Here is a 24928-nt window from a genome sequence, read left to right on the forward strand (position 1 = left end):
CTGAAAGTGCGTGCGGTGCAGTGTCGCGCGCTGTTGGTGTCGTTTGGTGTGTCCCACCTCTCCTCGGCCTCTGTACGTGTGGCTGTATGTACGGGTACCTCGTTCGTGTTCCGATGGTCTTTTTTTCCTCCTCGTCCTCCTCCTCTTATCTTTCCTTCCTTGTTCGAAAAGCGCCCAGACCACTCCGGCAAGAGTCGCACTCACACTCGCGCTACTCCTCGGCGAGCGAAAATTTTCGGTGTGGTCCACCGTGGACTGGATTATTATCCCGATCCATCCCCACCCTTTGGCTTCTCCTTATATTTTTTCGTTTTTTTTTCTTTTTTTTTTCGATGGCATTGGTGGTGGTGGTTCTCCCACCCTCGGCTCGTTCGAGGTCCTCTTGGTGTACGCAGTGCAATATGCACGTGCGGCCACTCCTACGCTTCACTTCCTTCTCTCGCAGGACTCGATTTCGATTTGCTCCTGTGCAGCCTCCTCCGTCTCTCTGCTTCGGTTTCTGCGTACAATCGCAGCCAAGAGAAAAAGACGGATGCACGACGTCTCACAAGAGTGGGAGGGGACAGTTGCTGTTGTTGCGAATTTTCGCAGGCCTGTGTGAGTTATCGTCGTCACGGACTACTTGACGCGATCATTTTAGCGTGTATGGGTTGGTGATGATACAGGCAGAAGAGACCATGGGTGAGGTGATGTGTGTGATTTTTGGAATCGCCTTGCGGTCGGGACACGGAGAGGGGGGGTTTTACAGTAAGAGTGAGCTTTCCGATGTTGCGCTTTGTTTAAGATCTTGTTGGAAAGAAAAAACAAAACAAAATTGTCACAGTAATAACGATGCAGCTCGTGAGAAAATACCAAGCGAGTGGATAAACCATGGTTGGGAAAGGATGAAAGTATTAAAGAGAATGTAATTTTTTTTGTTTTTTTTTTTATAACAAAGTGTATTTTTGAACACACTCACATGATCGGCGGTATAAATAGACATGTATAACATGGTTGACACAAACGACTAGCCTCTCCGCTCTATTGCAGTATTCGTGTAAAATTAGAGGGGGAAAGAAGAAATATCAATTGATCGTTAAAACGGAAGAATCCAAGCTGATCTCCTCGTCCTGAGAACGAGGATCGTTTGGATATGGTGTTGGCATCAACTGCGATTGTATTAAACGCATCGTTGTTTTCGTAATACAAGTGCATTTATGTTATAGTGCAACAAGATATGTATAAACATGTAGGTATAAATTAAAATGGCGAGCGATCGTTAATCAATATAATATATATGTACACAAAAGTATGAAAATCGAGAGCGCGAACCGTATACATGAACCATCAGCAACAACAACTCCCGATGCTCGGCTTCAATAAATAATAATAATAATAAAAATAATAATATTAATATCAACATTAGCGTTAGAGTCAATCAATAAATTATAACTGTCGGGTCCTTTCTTCTTCTTATTTTTTTTCTCTTCCTATGTATATATATATATATGTATATGTATAATCGAGGGCGCGGCGGTACTCGTGTGACTCTTTCACTCGATCGGAGTCGAAAGTTCCGGAAGATTCTCACGAGTAAAATTTACGCCGGAGCGTAAATCCTCGTGGCGGACCGTCCCGGGAATCGTTAATGAATCGGCGACCGAAAGAATGTCCGGCAGTCAAAAGCGGCTTTCACCGAAAAATTAGCACAGCGTCGGTAAAAAATGAAAAATAAAAAAATAAAAATGAGTCATCCCTTGGGACGCGCGCGTATACAAGAGATCCGATTCGGAGATACGCGTGTGTCCGATCGGTCAGTGCCTTTGAAATTTAATTGTACCGGAGAAACCACTCGAGGGCTAATTATACGTGTTCCTCTTCCCTTCGTGATCGCGTGAAAGTCCGAGGGGCAACCGGTTTTCATTTCACTCTTTATCGAACCATGTGCCCGGACGATGAAAAATTTTTTTGAAACGAGGCCGGCGCGCATATATGGAACGAAAAAAAAAAAAAAAAAAAACCCAAAAAAAATATCTCTCTCTCGAAACAGTCGCCGTCAATCAGCCCGATCCGCCCGAGGTGAAACAACCCAACGAACGACCGCCGCACTACTCCAGGCGCATCTCTCACACACACGCGCAGTTGCCTACTTAATTGGAAGAAAAAACAAAACAATCATTCGCACACTCAGACGCAGGCATAAACTACGTATAGCTGGTGGAGGAGCTTAGTGGTAACCGGAGAAGGCCTGGCTCTGGGCGTAGGCGTGTCCGTCGTCCCAGGCAGCGGAGCCGGCGCTCGGGTAACCCCCGGAGACGGAGGAGCTCCAGCCGGCGTTGTAACCGGTCGATGGGAATCCAGCGCTGATGGTCGCGGAGCCCTTCTTCTCCCACAGGGAGCGAAGACCGACGAACGCCGAGATGGCGATGGAGATCAGGGAGGCGATTATGGCTTTCTTGGCGATCAGGGCCAAGGCGAAGTAGGCAAGTGTGGCCAAGGCGCCGATTTTCGCTTTAGCCAACAAAAGCAGGGGCAGGATCTTCTTCAGCTTCTTCTTGCCACGGCCTGAAATCGGTAAGATGACGTTGGTACTTTTTTTTTTTTTTTTTTTTTTTTTTTTTCATACGTAGTCAGTCCTTGGTGCCTGTTGGACACGGAGTTTAAGACGTTTTAGCGCGAGGAGCGATAATTTGCCTTGGTTTACGAGAGAAAGTGGGATACACCGATAATTGCCCGGTACGGGACCCGTCGTACCTTTCAGCCGTGTAATTGCGACCGTTAACAAGGAAACGAATGCGTTGCTTCGTCAAAAGCCACGTGGTAGTAAGCTCGGGTGGAAAACAAATGATGGGAAAATTACCTTCGGCGACTTCGTCAGCGGCTTGCCGGACTTCGACGGGGATGGACTCGCCGAGGGCGCGGGCTGACTCGTTGATCTTCTCCAGAGCGGGCGAGAAGTTGATCTGTAAGCCGATCAACGAAACGTGAAATTGGCGAAATTGAGAAAAATATCGCGGATCGGGTGGAAAAACTGACCTTCAAGTTGCGCCCGTAAAGGAAATCGTTGAGCCCCTCGCCGACAAAGTTCTCGAGGGCGCTCTGCCTCTCGGCGACACTGGCGGCCTTTTCGATCTCCTGCTCGTAGACGATGCTCTTGTCGCTCCTGGAGGCCCTGTCTCCCTGGGACTTGACCAAACTGACACCACCGACGAGCTCGAAGGTCTCCTGGTTGAAGAAACCCCTTGCCTGGCGGAACAGGCTCTTCTGGACGCAGGAGATGCTGTCCTTCTGGAGGCACTCGTCGACGCTCTGGGCCGACACTGCGACAGCCGCGAAGGCGAGGACCAACGTTATGCAGAACGGTTTCATCTTGGTGCTGCGGGGTTTACTCGGCTGTTGCGGCTGGACACACTCGCGAACGTTGTATGTTCTCGGAGGAAGGTGCGAGGAACTGTTTGAACTCGCAACCGCGTGCCCTGACTATTTATACGGGCCGGCCGGACCGATAGAGCCTGCGCGCGACGCGGGGCGGAGGAGAGGAAAAAAGAGGAAGAGAAAAAATAAAGACGCGTAGGCATATGGGATGTGCTCGTTTATTTTTGAATGGCCGGTGGGACCCATAGAGAGACGGACCCACCTCCCTCTCTCGCCGCACCTGGTGCAGCTTCTCTGACGCGTCCCCACCTTCCTGTTTTTTTTTTTTTCTTTTTTTCTTTTTCCTTCCGACGCTCGCCTATGCCGCGTGTGCGTGATCTCGGGAGATCGGTGGATTTCGGCAGGGCTTCTCGCCTCCTTGGTTTTAACGGCAAAAACTGGTTTTCTAATTAATAAAAATACCCAGTGCCGCTCGCCCGCTGTCTCGTGGGTCATTTTCTAATAAAAAATCGTGTCACTACCGAATATTTGATCGCTCCAGCTGACCGAGTTACTTTATCTTTTTTCTCTCGAGAGACGGATGACGGAAAAATTATTTACAAGATCGCTAAAACAAGCGAGTGTTTAACGATCGGGTGGGCTCATAAAATTTCGCATAGCGGTGCACTTGTCTGAAATGCCATTCGCGGGGTCGTAACGGCATCGTTTTGATGGTATTTGAGACGATGTAAGGACCAATTTTGTAACGAAACTGTCGATGAAATTACTTGTAAACCAAAGGATTGGCCAGCAACGCAGGATTTATTCTATTGTGCGCGGGAGCACAGATATAACTTCGATCCGATAATTATATGGTCCCATGTCGTATGTATACACGCAATTCCGATCTTTTGCTATCGGTTTTGAGGAAAAAGCTTCGCCCTCATATCTGTGATGTTGTACAACGATATGCATCGACACTGCAAAGTGTGTACTTTACGGAAAAGCAGACACGCAGTAGATACAGGCATGTTAAGTAAGACATCGGCCGTGTATGGCGTGTGCACACATCCGTGTTTGCAAATCGACGTTTGAAGAGTATAGGAGAGTAGTCTTCTCGTGTTAGCGAGTTTCGGCTGATGTTTTTGTATTACATTCATATTGTCCGTGGCATTTTAATCATTGGATTGAGCGGGTCTGGTTTTCGAGAGATTCTCTTACGTTTGCAATTCTTCTTTGGCAAAAGTTAGCTTAGAGTTGGTGTTTGTGAATCTAAAAATGGTACGTGAATAAAAATATTGTTTTTTTCTTTTACTACAGTTGGAGAGACTATTTTTTTTTTTTTTTTTTTTTTGGTCCTACGACAATTTAATCCAACGAATTCCATCAAGAGCGAGATAATGAATATTTTCGAGGAAAAGTAGATGCCGGTAGGGACTTTCTAAAATATAAATTGGGCATAAATTACGTGTTTCTAGCTGTACTTCAAATCAGCTCTTTAACCACGGGAACCTCAAAAAAACACTGTTACGAAGAAAGATAGATCAATCAAACACTCGTCAAAGCTCGCTCTGAACAACAAATTTTCGTGATCTAAAAAAAAAAAAAAAAAAAAAAACGAGGCAAATCAGCGCTCGTCATTATCGAAGCGGGGCAGGTCGAGATCTACCAGCCCCGTTCCTTCCTCAATTACCCCGTGGTTGGGCGCCCACGCGCGCGCCGCAAGAATCGGCCTTATCGCGGCTCGACATCGAGTTAGGCGAAATAACGAGCCAAATGAGAAAAAAATAAAGGAAGTCGCGTGCGACAACTGCAAGAGACGCGTATACAACCTTACTTTATTTTCTCCGCGAAACTTACGCACTGCTAATTTATCGCACAGGTGGCACGAAAAAGGAAAAAAAAAATAGAGTCCACCTCGCGCATGTTTAGTATAATACTGCCTCTCTCGACCTTTTTATGTTTTTCTCTTCTCTCTCTGTACGCCAGACACAAGCGCGTTTTACCGGATTCCGTAAATTTTTTCTTTTCGCACGTCCGAGCGCGTGTTTGATTACACTTGCCGTGTGTGCTTTTTGAATTTCTCTCCCTCTCTCTCGCTTTTAGTTTCGCATGTTGGAATTCGGGTTCCGGTGCAGCTGCAACCGAGGGAAACCAAAAAGTTTCGTCAAACACGCGGGAATGTGGGACAACGAGAGCGCAAGCACTTTCATCTATTTGTCCCTCCAACCCCTGGGTGCCCGGCGAGTATACTTTTGCCACGCGATTCGATTGGCGCTAATTAAAGACCACGTTGAAAATGAAGGTCAGCGCTGCGAGCGGCGTGCGTTCGCAGGTGCGTCCCAATAGCCGGTAATTAGCGGGAGCTCTCCAAAGAGGACCCGGGCCGTCTAGTCTCGTTGCGAAAGAAAAACCGGAGCACATCGGAAAACGTCAGTCGTCGTAGCGATGGTATAATCACCCAGGCTGGGGGCGATGAAAAGTCCAATATCTTGCGGATGACGCGTGTAAGCGAAAATTGTTTGAAAGCGCCCAGCAAATCTTTCTTTTTTGTCGTTTTTCTGTTTAGCTGCAACGGGATCATTTCATTACCGGAATGACGCGTCTTATCGTGCGTTGGATTTCGAGGGGCTTGGCTTGGTCGATCAAAGTTTTGATGGGACATTGTCTAAATTATGGAATGGCATAACTCGGTAAACTAGTATTGTGTGACGTAAAGGGGAACAGTACATATTACACGAAGTCTGCATGGATCTGATCTATTGAAAAAACGCTCAAACAGTTAAAAAAAAAAATTCATATTTTTTGACACTTTTACTCGTAGTCACAAGTTAGCTTTTGGCAAACAATGGCTGGCTCGTAAAAGCCCTAGGAGCAAGTGCCACCGATTCCAACACCTTTTGTTTACCAGCATTGGGACAGCAGGTGAGGATTTTCAAAAATCCTGCTGTACAGCAGCTTGCCCTCGAAACAAAGAGGAAACTGACCAGGCTACATATACGTGCTCCTTCCGCTGAACTGTTAACGATGGGTGACGACGACAACGCGTTACCACTTACACTGATGGACTTGATAGTACCAACATAAGTACAGCGAGGCGTTTGTTCGGAGCGACAACAATGCGTATCGTACGTACGCAGGTATCTGTTTTTCTTGTGTACGAGTTGTTGGAGCTCCAGCCTAGTTTCCCCTGGCAGGGGATCCTCTGTATATGCAGCTTTGGACGAGGATAAGCTCTTTGAGCTATCACGGGAATGACGCGACTTTGATGTTTCATTGTTCTTGCTGCTCGTGCACGTTTTTTCCCTCCACTCTGGAGTATCGAAAAGAGGAGCAATATAGTATCTGGTGAGCTTGTGCACAGTGTATAGACAATTGTAAAAGAATGGGGATTTTTGTTTGGGAAAATCATGCCTTGGTGCGTACAAAGTCAAGGGTTTGAGGCATTCCCAACCCAAATTGGCAAATACGCCCATTGTTGTCCACATTATGACTGTACTGCAATTATATTATCGGCATGTAGGAATGAGTATCGCTTTTCTCCAGTAAATATATGCTCGGATTTGCGTCACTGAAGAGACAGCATCCGAGGAACGAAGATTATAAAGAAAAAAACGAAAGAGCCACGCGTACATCCGTTTAGAAATTCGAAAGTCCAAATATTTTCCGATTTCCATGCGGTACAATGACCATAGGCGCTGCAGAGGCGTGTTCTCTCTCGCGTCCATTAAGAGAAACACGCACGCATCCATACCGATGAAACTTCCCTCGAGCCACTGACAGTTTCACCGTTTAAGTATGCACGCGAGCGTGTACCCAAACAACGTATTCCTGCGATTCTCTCGATGCAAAGTTTGTTTGCGTCATTCGTAGATGATACAGGTACAAAGGGACCCGACCGCGTTGCCGTACATTACATGTGCGTACGAACGAAAGAGAAAGCTCTTTTATTGGATGGTTAGCACACAAATCGACTCTGATATTTGGTTTCCTTTTTTTTTGGGGTTGACTTCTTCCACGATCGGAGATTTTTTTGGTGTCTTTTGATCTTCTCGCGCATATAGAGGTTTATTAATCGAAAAATATGTCCCTGCCCACCTCGGAAGTACAGTTATATTTTCGGATCGTGGAAGTAACTGTTATTTAGGGGAAATCGAAATAGACGCTCGTTCTCAATCTTCCGTCGTTGCCACGCGTTACTTCGTATTTATAATCCATATTAAATTTCAATAAAGTTGCTTGTCTGCTTCAAAAATGTCATGACTTAGACAATGTGAGCTCGATTATTACAAATTGAATATCAATAATTAAATTTAAGAAAAGGTTTTTTCCAACACTAGCTGAAAGTTTAATAAATTTAACTATCTGCTATGATACTAAAAATGAACATTTTTATTTTCTTTACAAAGCAACAAAATTAAAATGAAAAATTCGATTTTTTTTAATAACTACATTTTCATTGGCATTTAATGACTTAGCCTATTGCATAAATCGAGCCACAACTATTATTAAGAGCCTCAAGAGTTGATCATCTCCTCAAACCATTCATTAATTTTCTCCAAACTGTATTACACACATGGAGGGGGGGAAAAGAAAAAAGGAAAAGAAACTCAATCCTTCATAGACGATAAAAAGTAAAAGTCGTAATTGGCCGTGGACAAAAAACAAAACCTACCTCGTGATTCACGAGAGAAAAAAAAGCGAGGATTGCACAAGCAAAAGTGAAAAAAAAACGCGCTCGCGGCATGAATGAAAAGTCCCAGACCGCGAGTAGAGTGCGCGACTCGGAGGCTATAATAAAACGCGGCGTATGTACTCTCCCGCCCGTGGCGTCCGGGATGCGATGAGAGTGTAAGGAGTCCCGGATCCGACCTTCGCGTCGAGAGCACTGGCTGTATTGTATATACGTACACCACACAAACTCGGTACACTCGTGCCGAGTCCACTTTCTACTCTGACCCTCCTCGTGGGAGATAACCGTCCGATGTCGTTTTCGTTCGGCAGAGCGTGAGAGTTTGTATATACACCTTTACAACGTGTAGCATGGGCTTTGGGTGCAGGTATCGACTTCTGTGCCCGTGTAGCGGGGCTGCAGCTACTTCGAGGAGCGATCGGGAGATCATACCGGAAGTGAGAGTGTTTTATGGCCTTTTTTTTGTCTATTATTACGGGATACGGTATCCACCTCTCGTTGGATGACGAGTACCAATTTCACAAGCTGAGATCGTTAGTGGTTAACGAACCATTTGATACTTGTCTTTATATGTTTCTCGACGCTGATTTTTATTCAATGTTGACTCGTTTGTTTGAAAAGTTGTAGCTGTTCGGCAGTAGATTTGGGCACAGATAATTTAAAACATTCATTGCGTTGTAATTTTTTGTTACAAGCGTAATACATTACTTATGGTTGAATAAAATTTTTTTTTTTGTACTACTTACGACTCAGGACTTTCAAAAACTTTTTTCAACAAAATCAATGCACTATAATTTTTACTCAGTATGGTATTATGAATAATGATAAATGAAAAAATTTTTTTAGCGAAAAGAATTCACTGTTTTCAGGGAAAAATTTATTTTAACGTGTTCCAAAAATTATAAAAAATTGATCACTAATATTCGTCACTTACACTAAGGTGTTACATGAATTTTTACACTAAAAGTTTTTTAAATTATTTTTATGGGACACTTGGATTGAAATTTTTCTTTTTTTTTTCAACCTTTTGCTATGAGATGTTTTACAAAAATTATCTATTTTACATTGTTGCACTAAAGTTTTATTTCATTATTATTTATAACGAAGGAAAAAAATTTTTAACAGCAGGAATAGTGGTATTGCATATTAAAAAAGAATACAATGTAGACGAAAACAATGTCAAAATATTTTTAAAAAGTATTAAAACATTTTATTAATTATTAAATAATAATCTTATTTCACTAAAAATATTGTGCAATGTTTTTTGCTAGAAAAAATGTTATGTATTTGGTACATTGTAAGTAATAAAAACAAAATTTCTAACAAAAATATTGCCTCAGGTACATTATCGGAAAAAAAAATTTATTTTCAAGTGTTAAAAATGTCTAAAATAATATTCTTATGTTCGTCGACCAACTAAGCTACACCAGAGAGTGTGTTGCTACAATAATTTATGCGCATAACCTACTTCTTCGGCTTTAATAAATATAGAATATTGTAATTAATAATTTCATTCATCACATGCAGTGATCTGGCGTTTTATTTGAAACAATTATTTTCCAGTGCACATGGCAAGACAATAAAGGATTTTTTATTTCATTTATAGATAAATAAATATTTGATTAATTTTTTTCATATACATTAGATCTTAAAGCTTTCCATTTACATAATACATAATGAAGAGAAAGTAATTTAAAATTCCTTATTATATATACTCTCTACACTCTTTTTAAGAAATGATGAAATAGTTTTCAATAAATGACGCGAAACAATATCCCTTGAAAATTTCAAGAAAACAGTGTTCTCATAAATTGAGTATATCACTGAATTATCAAAAAAAAAAAAAAAAAAAAAAAAACCAAGTCATAACTCTCTCAAACCATATTCTTTGAAAATTTCAGCAAAAAGTAAAAGTATCACTCGCTCCAAGCCCATAATATCCTAATCTCGTATTCCTTCCACTCTAGGACCACTTACGACTCGCGTACCCACGTGGCAAGCTGGAAACTAAAAATAAAAAGTAAAGGGAAAACGGAGAGGGAAGCCGAGTTGAATCGCCTTTAAAAAGTAAAACCGAGTTTCTCCAGGAGGGTCCCCGATTGCGAAACAGACAGACACGTACGGGCAGACGAAACGTACCGAATGACGCACGAAGAGCCGCGATTTCTTTGCTCGGGGTGTTTGTCCTCGACAGAGACATTTACATCAGTGGCCAACGCCCGGCTTGCACTGTTTGTGTGTGCACGTGTACGGGGAGAGGATCACTGACCGATATTCCTTTTGTAGCCCAACACGGCTGGTTGGTCGGCTTTTTCGATTTTTTGATGTGTATGAGACTGAAGTGTCTTTGAAATTTTTTCCCAACGATTCACTTTGAGATTGCACTTCAATTACCTCGTGTTGAACTATACGATGAGAGTTTATACCCAAACATTAGCTAAAAAATTTTATTGAAATGTTAAGAATCAAGATTTTATTTTACTAACTAAATGTACTCTGAAGGATTCTAGTATCTCAGGTTGATTCCTTATCAGATAATTAAATATGATAGTAAAAATTACTGTAGTAGATAAAGCCATGTGTGGTCAGACACAATGATGTTCTAAGCAGTGTTAGGAAAAAAGACGTGTATGGCAAAATAATTTAAATATGAAATCAAAATGATCAGGGATGCAAACTATAGTAGATGAAACCGTGTATGATCAGACACAATTGTTAAGGGAAAAGACATATATAGCAAAAGAATTTAAATATGTAATAGAAATAATCAAAGAAGCCAACCGTAGTAGATTAAGCCATATGTGATCAGACATAATGATATTCTAAGTAGTGTTAGGGAAAAAGAACATGTACGGAAAAATAATTAAAACGTGTAGCCAAATGGATCAAAGATGTAAACTATAGTAGATGAATCCATGTACAGTCAGACACAATGATTTTTTAAGCAGTATTAGAAAAAAAGACATGTACGACAAAAAATTTAAACGTGTAATAAAAATAATCAGATGCAAACTGTATTAGATGAAGCCATGTATGGTCACACACAATTGTTTTCTAAGTAATGTTAAGGAAAAAGGACGTGTATGGCAAAATAATATTAATGTGTAGCCAAAATGATCAAAGATGCAAACAGTAGTAGATGAAACCGTGTATGATCAGACACAATGATGTTCTAAGCAGTGTTAGGGAAAAAAGACATGTATGGTAAAGGAATTAAAATATGTAATAGAAATAATCAAAGATGCCAACTTTAGTAGGTTAAGCCATGTGTAGTAAGACATAACGATGTTCTAAGCAGTGTTAAGAAAAAAAAAAAACATGTGTGACAAAATAATTAAAACGTGTAGCCAAAATTATCAAAGATGCAAACTGTAGTAGATGAAGCCATGTACAGTCAGACACAATGATGTTTTAAGCAGTACTAGGAAAAAAGACATGTACGTGTATGGTCAAACACAATAGTCTTCTGAGGAGTGTTAGGGGAAAAAGACGTGTACGACAAAAGAATTGAAATATGTAATAAAAATAATCAAAGATGCAAACTGTAGTAGGACAAGCTGTGTATGATCAGACACAATGATGTTCTAAGCAGTGTTACTTATACTCCTAGAACTAACAGATAATAAATAATCATTTATAAACATTTTGTTGATTTTTTTTTCTGTCTTAATTTCTCTAAATTCAACTTATTTAATGTAGCATTCAAGCTTATGAAAATCTTTTATAGAATTATTATTCTGCATTTGGCTTAGAGCTAAAATAACTTTATTTTTTTAAAGTCTACGAAACTCATAAAATACTTAAAGAAAAAAATTAAACTGATAAATATTCAATTAATTAGTGGCTTCAAAACTACTTTTGTTATGTAGAGTATTAAATAATTTAAATAATATTATTAATAATCATTTCATGAGGCGTACTTTTTCAAGATCTACCAACTCGTTTCTGTGGGATTAGTTTCTCCTATTTTTTTTTTTTTTTTTTTTTTTTTTTGGATTTTTTAGATCTTACCTCAAAAAATATATGATTTCTCACCTGCATGTTGAATAAAATCTGGAAATTAAACTTTTTTTTCATGCTAGGATATAAATTCCTTAGGATAGTTGACCATAGCCCTTCCGATTTCTCAATTCTCATTTTTTAATATTTATTACTCAGGAATCGTAAGTTATTTCTTGTACGCCCACATTTTTCTCATGACACATTTTATACTCTAGACAAAACTGACAATCAGCTGCCAGAACGAAAGGACGCCATTCTCGTATTTCCCTCGAAAGGAGACAAAGCATGAAGCTACAGTACATGAATAGGATGCGCTCAGACATCCTCCTTCATACGTACACGGGAGAGAAAAAATATGCACGAACGATCGATTTGAAATTTAAATTTTCCCTCAATACATTAAAGAGCGCGAGGAATGTAACGGGGCCCACGCTCCTTCGTATAGCGAAGAAAACGAAGAGGAATACTGAAGTCAAAGATTAGAGAGGGACGGAGATAAAGAGCTGGCTGGTCCCGATCTGTGTCAGTCTTTTGCATTATTATTTGTTGATGTGACGTTTAAGTATGTGTAAGTCTGTAAGTATTGACATATTTATTTTATACATGCACTAGAGTACCTTAGCAATACGTATATAACCGATGGACAAATGTGTCACAATAATTTAGAAGATTTTCCGAAAGTTTTATTTAAATGTTTGCGCCAGGATCAATCAATTGGACATGATGTGTGTATCCATTGTATATCGTTCCATAATTAAATACTACATTCTTTCAAACTCTCGTTCCATTTGAGTTCAGCATCGGTTGATTACTCGATAGATAGGCAGGTTCTTATATGTATTTATGCTATGTTCATCATAATCATATTTTCATTCGTGTCCGTCAAATATACAGTTTAGATTCGTGACTCATAAAACTACATTTCCAATTTTATTTGACGAATGAAAATGTTTTATAAATACGTCAGTAGTGGCATAAAATTACTGAAATATTCATAAAGAGAAGAAATTCTCGCATACGATAAATAAGTCGTAGACCTCTTTTATTTTTTTAGCACGCAGTGAAAATTCTATAAATTTATTCACGATCGATCGATCAATCGACTATTACACCCGCAGTAAAGCTATTTCGCGTTCAGAAAAAAAAGAAATAATAAACAAGAAAGCGGTCAAACACGAATGCACGTAATAAATGTACATGAAAGGAGCGTGAGAAAAGTAAGGGAAAAAAAATAAAGAAAAAACATAATGATAAATAATACCCTTCATCGAGGGCATAGCTGAGGGCAATTTGTCCCTGGGCATTCGAAAATATGTTTATACCGTGTGCGCGGAAAGAAGACGCGCCGAGGAGAGTTTCGAAAAGACGCACGCAATACCCATACAGACACACACACACACTCGACGGCGAGCGGAGTCGATGTCCGCGAGCACGGAAGCACCGCCGTCGTCTGTGCGCGGGCGAACAGGGCCCCACGCGTTTTATGGGATTCGAAACGTAAAAAAGGAAGCGCCGCCCGGAATTTGGGTCAGTAGGCCAGTCAAGCCCTCCCCTCCTCTCCGTGCCCCACTCTAAAGCCTCCAGCACTTCTACTTCCTCGTTCCCTCCACCACTGCAGCCTCTCACTCGCTACCTTGGCATTGACCTCCCTCCCTCCAACGTGGCTCTACCTCCTTTCTCCCAACATCGTGCACCTTGAACGCGTCGCTTGGGGTGGAGGGGGGACTTGAACGGGGACTGGTGTACGAGGAGTGGGGGTGATGCCCGAGAGGAAAAACACGCTAGGGCACTCTGTCGCTTCCCAGCTTTTGGTCAAGGTGGACGTGTTCGGTCGATGCTCTCATGCCACGTGTTAGAGGGATCGTTTATTGTGACGGTGCTCGCTGCAGCTTGGCTATGCCAATAACACACTCACGCGAGCCGCAACTAGCACCGTCTCTATTGACGATTTCTTTACGATTAGGAGAATAATTTTGGCGTATTCTGAAATTATTGAAATTTTATGTTTACATGATCATCATACCTTTGTTGTACATAGACATTATAGCAATAATTTCAAGGATTTATTTTCATCCAAGTCTTTGTCTTTGAGATTTTTTAAAACGTTTAAATGGGTTTTGCCACACAATTTCTCGTTTGCTATTGAGATAATGATGTATTTCAAAAAACAATTTAATTAGGATGTAGCAATAGTCAATATCTATTAAACTATCCCACAAAATTCTATATAAATTATAGTATGTTTGCAAATCCAACACACTAACAACTGATCTATAATAATTTTTTTTTTTTCAAAGAATCAGCTTACTTAGTTTAAAAAGTGACGAAATCTAGTCTCTTCACTGCAAGTAACGTCAAAAAATTATGACAAGTATTTTTTTGCTTGCAACAAAAACAAAATTTATAAATATATAAATTTACTTTTCATTTTCAAGTAAATTAACAAACTATTTACAGTTTTTTATTGTCAACTACTTAGTTATCAATACAAAAAGAAACAAAAAAATTTGAGCAATTTTAAAAAATGGTTCAGATTAAGCTCTACTTCGGATCATAGATTTGAAAAAAAATTTTATTTTTATCAGATTGCACGACACACTTTCTTTTCTGGATGCTTGATCTGATCTTCCATATACGTATTTGAGAGATTTATCTCTGCATGGTATGAATTAAATTAAGTTTGCAGAACAAAAAAGCATAGGAATAATAATTTAAATAAAATGTTTAAGCTATGATTTTATTAGGTGAAACAAAATAAGAGTAATAACTATACAAATTAAACAAATCTTAAAATACAAATAAATACTACTTTTGTACTATTATACATCCGTGTCATGTCATGTGTGCTGAGTGAAACTGAAAAAGTAAAAGGGACTCACGTGTACGTCAATCTGTGTATACAAATCGTTAAATCGTCGATCAAATAGAGAGTGATACATATAGCAGAAAGTCTTGGATGACTTTACTTTGTTAACACATCTATTATTTCTATGGTCCTCACAGAAACCAAATAACTTTTGGACAACTTATAATAATAATAATCTTCGGTGTCAATATTTTCACTATAGTCATTGTTATTATTAATGATATGCTCTATAATAGTAAAATTTTAAGTCTTAACATTACTGTCAATAGGAACTATCTACTACTGTCAAGTCACATTTTTTGAACACTACTGTAATACTGAGTTTTCACAACTTTCAACACTTCGTAGAGCAAAATATTATTATTAACAATCTTACAAGATGAGTAGTATTTTCAAAGAAATAAGTAAAGTACTTTAATGCCATTTAATAGGAACGATAATCTACTTGGTTTTCACACTTCTAATATCTACAATAATTTTGACATCCGAGCAGAGGACAGGTATCCCCGGTAAGGCTCGTTTTTCAAGTCATCTCGCGACAACGGCAAACTTCTTCTCCTCCGATGATGTTCTTGAGCGTAAACGACGTGGTGGCTCTCCTCGTCTTTGCTGACCAGTTTTTTCGCGGCCACTATCAACGACAGCATCAGTGCTATCGATGATAAGAGCAAGGCTTTCATCGCCATCAGACCAAGTGCGCCAAAACCCATGGCAGCCATCATTTTGCCTTTGACCCCAAACGATCAGATTATAATTTGAAAATGATTTTCGTTGACCAACAAAATAATTCGCTTACTTACCCATCATCAACACCAGCATCATCATTCCGTTGTCACCTTTTTTACCACCACCACCTTTGTTCCCACGGCCTGTTCCTATAAAAAAAATAAAAAGAAAATGTTCCATTCAAAATTAATCCATTTATTTTTTAATCGTTTTGGTTGCATCAATACCTAATGAGGCTGTATCAGCTGCACTCTAATTGAGCCTAAATCTAAAGAGACTTCTTCCATATTAAAAAAAAAATGTTTATGAAAACAGTGATGTCAACTAAAATCAAAATGACTTTACTGCTCTAAAAATTCTTACATGGATAATTGTATTCAATTGATATTCTACCGTTTGCATCTTTAAGTTAATAAATGAAAAAACCAAGTGTACTTGAACAAAAGACGAAAAAATACCTTGATCAGCCAACACAAGGCTAGCGTTGACGGCCGCCTCCAAATTGTCCGGCATCAAGCTCCTCAGCTTGATCCTGAGCTCTCGATTCTCCAGAAAGCCCAAAACCGACCCAATCTGCCCAAAGTCCTTGAGTACCCTTGCGCTTCTGGAGGACGACCCTCCATCCCCGCCAGTCTCGACCAAACTGACCCCGTCCAGGATCTCGAGGCTCCTGTTCCTCCTCACGTCCTCGAGCATCTTCTGCACAATTTTCCTCACGAGTCTGACCCCCTGGCAGGCCACCGAGGCGTTTGCAACCCTGTCCTCCTCACTTGGGCACGAGACCGAGAAACCCTTCCACGCCGCGTCGATTATTTGGGCCTTGGATCGCCCGCAACTGCAGACGATCGCGAGGACAACCACGAGAATCGGTAGCAGCGAGGATCTCATGGCTGACAACAATGAATAGCCTCGAGCAAGATGCTGGGTCTTTTATATGGTCTCCGAGGCGGCAAAAACACCATTTGGAGGTGAGGAAATTGTTGTAGGGTCATTTCGATTTTTCTCGAAAGTGAAGAGCCCGGGGAAAGACGAAAAAAATTACGACGTTTACAGAGCGTTACGGTGGAGACTGGCACTTTTTTGTCGCCCGGCTCCTACATACCTACATAAAAGCCATTTTCACGGACAAATGTTTGTGCCTTTGAAGTACACTCTTTGTTGTTTTTTTTTTTTTTTTTTTTATTTCACAGTTGTTGACGAAAGAGCCATTCCAGCGGAGTCTCGCTTCGTTGCCCCTGGAATCTTGAATGGGCTCGGTTGATTAAGTCGAGCGTGGCTGCGTCAGTTTTTCAAGAGCCGGGAACTGCTCTGGCTTTTAATTTACCCGAGCGCCGGCTGCAAGTCGGGCGTAACTTTCTTCCCGTGGCTGGGAAATGTGTTGGAGATTGAGAATTCGGAGTCACTCGAGTTATGATTTCATAAGATTTTTTGGTTTTCGATAATCGCTGAGGTTTTGCGTTTATATGGAGACCGTATTTCGTAAAATGAGTGTTTTTGCTTTACCGCGTCTTTTATGGAGGTTACAATTAAATGACGCATCTAGTAGGTACGCGTTGGGTGATGCGACATTTGTTTTTTAGTCGTAAGATATCGGAGAAGAACTTTCTTGGCTTGTATTTCAATGTAAAATGGTGATGGAAGTTAGAGTATTACAATTATTCTAGTTTTAAATTAGTTCATCCCAAAATCGGTATCACTTCATAATATTGCTATACATTAGTGGTTGAAATCTTGCAATTATTGCCCATGAAATTTTTAAAATGTAAAACTTTTAAGTTGACAGTTTTTTTAGTTACGATTTGATATCTGTTGTTGAAAAGTCTTGCAATATAACAAGATAATGTTAACTAAAGAATATTAATATTAATAATCATAGCAACAATTATTCATTACTCTGTTAAATGGACCTAACTGAAAATTTTTTTTTTTACGGCAAAGTTTAAAACGGAAATATTTTTTAAAAAACTGTACATAAAATTTAATTTGTTACAATTACCCATCAAAGTAGTTGCTTAAATTTTTTTTTCATGAATAATACTTCTACTTTATAAGCTTGTGTTCTCGAAAAATATAATCCAACCAGACGCTGATGTATCAAAAAATTTTATGATAAAACCATACATTCAACAAAAAATTAAATATTTTTTTTTTTTTAATTTACCTCTACCTCAGAATTGTAATGTCTTTGACAAAAAATAAATAACGCCCATACAATAAACTTGTAAGAAACAAGTCCTTTGAACTTTAATTTTAATCATTTGTACAAAATTTTTTCTGCTTTAAGCAAGAAACACTTGCTCGAACTTTAATTACAACATTACCTAAATCATAAAAAACTTATTGAGTCCCTCAAACGCAAAGAAAATAAAAGAAAAGGGCAAGTATAAAACGAGTGCAAAAAAAAGAGAAACAAAAAAAAAAAAGAGAAACGCATTGATACCGTGAACGAGTAAAAAAAAAAAAAGAAGAAGAAGAAGTAAAAAATGAGAGGTATACGTGTGTACAGAAAGAAGGAACTCCAATCTAGTTCATCTCCTTTCTCTTTTGTGCCACTTATTATTCTGCCGACATGTTTATACACACGCGTGTATATATACTACCCGCACGAGGGACCGTAGTCGCACAAGCCCGCGAGGATATAACGCGAGCCGGCGCGTAACACTTGGCCCATTCTCGTGGGGAAGGCTCCACCGCGAACATGACTCCTCTCGCGTTTCTTTCTCTTTCTTCGTCATTTCTTCCATTATTGCGAAAATCACGATGATTTTCTCGTATGCATTTACTCATACATTTCTTGCTGACGTACTCGTTGTCTTGGGTTTTGAGCTAAATTTTATTTTACCTCAGACGAGGTATTATATAGCATCATAATGAGCTGCTTGACTTTTTGCTCTTTAATGCACCTCAAAGTTAATGCAAGCAACACTCGATTTAATTTATTCTATTATTAAGAACATATGTATATTTTGGGAGTCGATCACCGAAACACCGTTTCGTTTCTTTCTTCTTAAGTTCCAAAAATTATCGTGAATATTAAATTAATTATTTAATGTTCAACAATAAATTGATTAAAAAATATATTTGGTATAAAAAGAATCATCGGTTCATAAATGTATTTTATACTTAAATATTTTCAAGTAAAAAACAAACAAAAATCACAATTTTTTTGGTATCAGACAATTATCATTTAATCGTTTCAATACAGCATTTAAGATATAAAATTACGTTGTCCTCTTAAAATGTTGCTGGAAAACTACACTATAAAATTGAATATACGAAGAAAAATAAGTACTAAAACAAATTATAATCCAACATATGCCAAAACATGGTTAATTAAAAAAAAAAAATAATCAATTCAATCACAAAGCACAATAGAAAAAAGATTTTAAGTATCTTTAAAGTGTCTTTATTGACAATTTATTGCAAAGTACCCATTAGGTCCATATTTGTTATATAGCTTTCATGTTAGTCTTGATGGGCTCAATTTCGTCTTAATTCTTTCCTTAAAATGAGATTCCTCACAGTTCTAATAAAAAAAAAAGACTAAATTAAAGCACCCATCGAGCATTACAGGACAGTGCTCAAGTGAATTTCCAAGACCATGCACTGAAACTTGATCCCTTGCAAGAAAGCCAAGCCGATATCCACGAGTACCGCAGTAGGCAACTCTCACCCGGATGGACGTCTCGCTCGCCGAGCCATTAATCTCGTGCTCGGTCGCAGACAAAAAAAAAGCTGTAGAACACATATAGGTATACATGTACTCCAGAAGAGCCGAGACCGACGGGTAAGCTCGGCGGGACACAAGAGAAGCGAGCGAGCGAAGAAAGTGCGCGTCCTGTCGACCCACATACCCCACCTTTTCTTGGCCTTGAACTGCCGATAATCCAATACCGCGGTCCAACAATAACGGGGGTGCTAATGACAATGGTATACATACAGACGGTGCTTGCGAAAAGCAAGAGCCCACGCGTGAGAAATCGAAAGTCCTGTGTACGTCCTTTTCCTTTCTGCTCGTTTTGTAAGTACACATCTACACCTTCGCATAGGTATGGGGACCTACGCTCGGCCGCAGGAGAGCCCCTTTTCTCTTTCCGATGACGCAGGTTCGCGATTATCTCTGGCGATCGGGAGTTCAGTTCGAAGCGAGTGCTGCTTCCGGTTCGCGCGAGTTGACGCAGGAGAAAGCGAACGTTTCGGGAAAAGGAGGACATTCGCTCGTGTGAGGACCGGCCATGGATGTGCGTCATAGGCGTCTGATGAATGAATATACATATGCGCGAGTATATCCTGTAGGAGCTTTTTCCGAGATAGATACTTACGTCGAGGTTTCCACTGGGCATCGTAATTTTCGCCTCTTGTTTTTGAAGTCGTGAAACATTTTCCAAAGAGATTTATTAAGTATGAAGAGTCGTTGCGTTGCGTGGACAATAAAGTGTGCTTTGACAGTACGGAGGATAATTGGAAATTTCTTTTGCAAATTGTATACCTTTGACCATGAGTGGTATGCACTTAAAGTCATTCCTTCGTCTAAATGCTGTTGACCTGGTTTTTTTTTTGTTTTATTCAAATTTTCCCTACTTTATGGTATAGTGGAGAGAGTTTTTTTTTTTTTCATTGCGATGACTAATTTTGTCTTTAGAAATTTGTCTAAGAAAATTAACAATTTTGAGATGGTGTACTATTGGAGCCATGCAAGTATACGATTGTGAATTTCATACTCAAGGGATGATCAATAGAAGGGGCATAACGATTTCTTTTTTTTTTAATTAAATTTTTTCTGAAATCCACTACTCTTTGTTTTTTTTGTATTTACATGGAAATAAGATTGAAAAAATTTTCTTATTCGTGTAAAACCTTAACAAAGATGCTTATATACTATTAACTGTTATACTTAGGACATACCTTTAAAAGGCAAAAGTTTCTGGGTAGCTAAAAGTAAAAAATAAATAATTGGATGGGGTCTAATTTATAGCATTTTCTTCCGTAAAACTTAAATAAAAATCTTTAAGGAAATTAATTTTAATTTAATTTAAAATTTAAAATTGAAAAAAAAATACAATAGTCATTCGATGTAACCTATAGTACCTCATTAATACAAAAATATTAGCCAAGATAAAAATTTTACTTATACATTTTTAAAGACTGCAAAAACATTTTTAATATATGCATATGAAATTCATATTTGCTAGTCTCATTAAGAGATGTTTTAAAAAATGCAGAATAAACATAATCTGAATAAAAATATTTTCACGCTTAAAAAGAAATTCTATAAAAGTATTGTCTCGAGACTCTAAAAAACATTAAAATGCAGCTCAGAACTGCATACTGCGCTAAAAGATAAATAATTCAACAATAGTAAGCACAAAAATAGTGCAGGAACTTGAAACGTCAAAGGAAATCATTATTTCAAACATGTACAAAAAAACCCGTACTCTCCACCGTACACCTCGTTCCGTTAAATCCACTAAAAAAAAATTGACTCAAAGCCATCTTCAATCTCGCAATCCGCAAAACCTTGACTGAGCAAATCTCACTTGCCGGCAGCAGCCTCGTTCTTGAACTTGACCGGTGTCATTGTCGTCGGTGTCATCGTTGTGGCGTCGGCCTCGCCGAAGAAGATCAAGGTCGGCTGCCGCGGCGTGCTCGGTTGAATTTTTATATCCTCCACTTGGGTGCCAACAACGAGAGGTAGTTGGCGCAAGTCGTCGGCGAGCTGTTGTACTGCTTCGTTGATTTTCTCGGGCTCTGAGTTGCCGCTAGTCGCCGGTTGCCGGTAAATCGGGTCATCCGTGTTGCTCGCTGCGAGTGATCGGTAGTCGTAAAAATCAGTGGCAAATCCATCGCCCAACGCGCTGTTTAGTTCATGGGCTGTGTGGGGGCAAATGGGAGAATGGTTTTTTTAGTGACTATGGTACATTTAATCTGACGAGTGGTGGGTAGGAGACGTTACCGGAAATCTTCTTTATCGATTTCTGGTTTGTTATATTTTATTTTATTTTATTTTATTTTTTTAACGAAAAAAATTTTATCCACCCAAATTTTTCCCATATTATAAATTTAATCAAAAACAAAAAATAAAAAAAAACAATTTTGTATTTTTTTTTTCACTTTGCCATGATTCTAGAATGATTTTTTTTTAATATATTTTTTTCATGGAATTTTTTATAAATTGATAAACTTAATCGACCTTAAAAAAAATCAAAATTGTGCTTTTTACTCCTTCTTACCGATAAATACAAAAATGATCAACTAACAGCATTATTCAAGAACTATAAAAAGAACTTTGAGTTTAATATTTTAGAAATTCAGACAAACATGTATTTTATTGATAAAAAGTATAAACCAAAAATTATGATGACGAGTATTTTATTTTAAAGAGAACTGCCTTAGTTCAAAAATAAAAGTAAAAAAATATTATAAAGGAGGAACAATAAATACAAGAAAAAAATATAAAATCCAGGATTGAAATGAACAGTGTACCAAATAAATAGTCCTGACTCAACTTCACTTACCTGCAAAAGCCCCCAATTGTCCAGAGTAGCTCTTTGCATTAACCGTGGGCGTGGTATCGACAACATTCAGTTTCTCAATTTTGAGCATCTCCAACTTATCCTTACTATTATCGATTCCAAGCTGCTCTTGCCGCTGTACTTTCGAATTCACGTCCCCATTGTCCCAATAACACTTGTATTTACCAACACCATTATTATTACTGTTACCATTATCGTTATTACCACTAGCGTCCACGACACCCTTGACCATCCTGTGGCTCTTGGTTCTCACGTACCGCCTTCTGTCGTTGATCTTGGGCACGAGCTTGTAATCGCTCGCCACAAAACCATTGAAAACCTTGACCCTCACCGGCGTCCTACTCGCCGAAGCCTCGATTCTACTGGTCGGTGGCTCCGTGACGTACTGGTACCGAAAGCTCGGCTGCATTATCGGCTGGTTGGCGAACTCGGCAAAAGTCTCGAGGTCGGGGTGCCGCTTCGTATCCTCCTGCGCCCACAGCCCGTGTTTGCCCAGAAACGACTTCATGTTGAACAACGTGGAGATGAGGAGGTTCAGGTTCGTCGAGAGGAAGTTCATGAAGCTGAGCAGGGCGATCTTCGAGAGCACGATCGGCAGCAGGGCCAGGAACTTGAGGCCGATAGCCGCCAGTACCGGGACCATCACTAGTTTGCCGAAAAGGAACGTGCCTGAGATTGAGACAGATTCCGGCCGGATTTCATTTGCAATTGCTTTTCCGAAGTTGTGGCTTTCGCGCTCGATTTTTACCATTATATCGTGAATACGGAATGCCATCGGTCTGACTCGCTCGAGTACACTGGGAGAAAAAAAAATAACCCTTACTGCGCTAGAATGGTTATCTGGTGTCATTCTGCCGTTTAGGGACTTTGTACTTTGGCCAACCTAATTTTTACCATTCCGAACAGTAATTTCTGTTGTACAAGCAGTAAGAATCACTGTACTTACGATAAAAATGACTGTTCTAAACATTGAAAATTATTGTTCAAAATAGTAAAAAGTTTCTAGACGACCAAACAGTACCAGATTACCACTCTAGCGCAGTAATTTTTATTATTTTTTTCTCTCAGTGTGCATAATAGAAAACCACGGAAGGAAAACTCGCACACTTTGACACGTCCCATGTCAGTGAAAAAAAAAAAAAAAAAGTAAATTCTGGAAGACTCACGTTTATCCGGCGAGTAGTCGCTGTCGTGCCTGGACTGCACATCCGTTGGAGAGTGGACGTGCACCCCCTCGGCACTGATGAGTAGTAAACAGCACAAGCACCCAAAGAGATCCCTGCGGGGCCTCATGTTCCTCCTCGTCGTTGACGGCATCCACCAGCGAGTACATCTGTCGTCAAGACTTGACGGACGCTGTGTCACAAGGCCCCGACGCGACGTGGCTCCTGCTACTTATACGCGTCTAATTAACAGACGCCGTGCAGATCTTTCGCGACAATTGCGCGTGACAAATGACTTTAAATACTGCATTTTAGCTAATTCGACTATCTTTACCCCCATCCCTGGGTCCCCCGGGAATTTCAAGGGGTGATCGCGCAACAGGAGCGACCGCCTCTTTATTTCCAGTAATGCTCTAGGTGTTTTCTACTGAAATCGGATGATTTTATACGTGGAATATAATTTTTTTTTTTTTTTTTTTTTTTCATGATACACGTCTGTGGTTTTGGATTTCAGGTAATAGCAGAGAACTTGATAATTTGTTTTTTAATTTCTTATTACTTGGGGATGCTAAAATGAGTACTCGTTTTAATCGATGTTACTAGTAATTTTTAGTGATACATCAAAGTTATTGGATGAAAAAAAAAAAAAAAAAATTGACTGAAATCCAACAATCGACTAGTTTTAATTATTGATGTTCATTTCTTAAAGATATGGTTTTATGTTTTAACATTTAACTTTAAGTACACGTCGACATGTATCAAGAAAAAGGTTTCATTTAAAATGTAAAAGAGACTTCATCCCAACATTTTATCACCTTATCAAACAAATTTCCATCCCATTCTGTTTTGTAGTGGATGAAACCATGTATTAATCAAGAATATTTATTTTTTACTTTAGGATTGAATAGAGTTAAGAGATTTTAATTTCAAGATAGAACCTTATTCAACTGACGGAAGAGATACGATGTAGTATTTCCCTTTAAAGATGCAGACTCCCTTTTTTTTCTCTCATCATCACCAAATGCCATTAATTTACTTAATTAATCAAGTAAAACTCAATCATCAATAAAAGGAGTATCAACGGCTCTAGTAATCGCGTGAAACGAAAGCTCGTATGATTTCTGTATTAACTGCAGGCTGGGCGTACTCGAGCAAAAAAAAAAAATGAAAATAAAAACCATGAAAAATCGACTTATGTGGCACGTGCAGAGTACATCGCACCCAACATAGAATTACTCTAGTTATCTACTTTCTCATAGTACGTGCTTCGAGGATATCTGCCACACGTAGGTGTGCATGTACGTATGGAGGGAGAAAAGAAAAAAGAAGCAGAAGCCGAACAAGTTCGCATGGCTCTATTTCCTCCGATGCGTTATACTCGCGGTCACTGCCAACATCCCATAATAATACTTACTCGTTGCGGCGTTAAGTCGGAGCTCCGGTAATCGTACTTGGCCGTGAATCGAGCCGAGACAAGATTTCAAGCGTAATTTCAGCTCTCCCTCACACGATACCTGTACGCCATAAGGTGCCTCTTTTTCCTTTCTCCCGTTTTTCGCTCCCACGCGTCATGTAATGTGGCTTATTTGTGTGGTTCGTCTTGTCTGATACG

The 24928-nt window shown here is 39.4% G+C and overlaps 2 protein-coding genes across 2 annotated transcripts; both read right to left on the reverse strand.

Annotated features, from left to right (window-relative positions):
* Positions 1-2206: 2206 nt before the first annotated feature.
* On the reverse strand, positions 2207-3348 carry LOC106642569 (uncharacterized). The gene is made up of 3 exons (XM_014357386.2): positions 3016-3348; positions 2840-2942; positions 2207-2544 (listed from the first exon to the last, which is right to left on the reverse strand). Exons 1-3 carry the CDS (start codon positions 3346-3348, stop codon positions 2207-2209), a joined length of 774 nt encoding a protein of 257 aa, XP_014212872.1.
* Positions 3349-15361: 12013 nt separating this feature from the next.
* On the reverse strand, positions 15362-16508 carry LOC106642521 (uncharacterized). The gene is made up of 3 exons (XM_089594838.1): positions 16079-16508; positions 15695-15769; positions 15362-15621 (listed from the first exon to the last, which is right to left on the reverse strand). The coding sequence occupies exons 1-3, from the start codon at positions 16506-16508 to the stop codon at positions 15362-15364; spliced, it is 765 nt and encodes a 254-aa protein (XP_089450964.1).
* Between the last annotated feature and the right edge of the window lie 8420 nt (positions 16509-24928).

Source organism: Copidosoma floridanum, unplaced genomic scaffold (assembly GCF_036245765.1).
Source record: "Copidosoma floridanum isolate Cflo_tuat_1 unplaced genomic scaffold, Cflo_Japanese_pri ptg000021l, whole genome shotgun sequence".
In the NCBI taxonomy this organism is placed as follows: Eukaryota; Metazoa; Arthropoda; class Insecta; order Hymenoptera; family Encyrtidae; genus Copidosoma; species Copidosoma floridanum.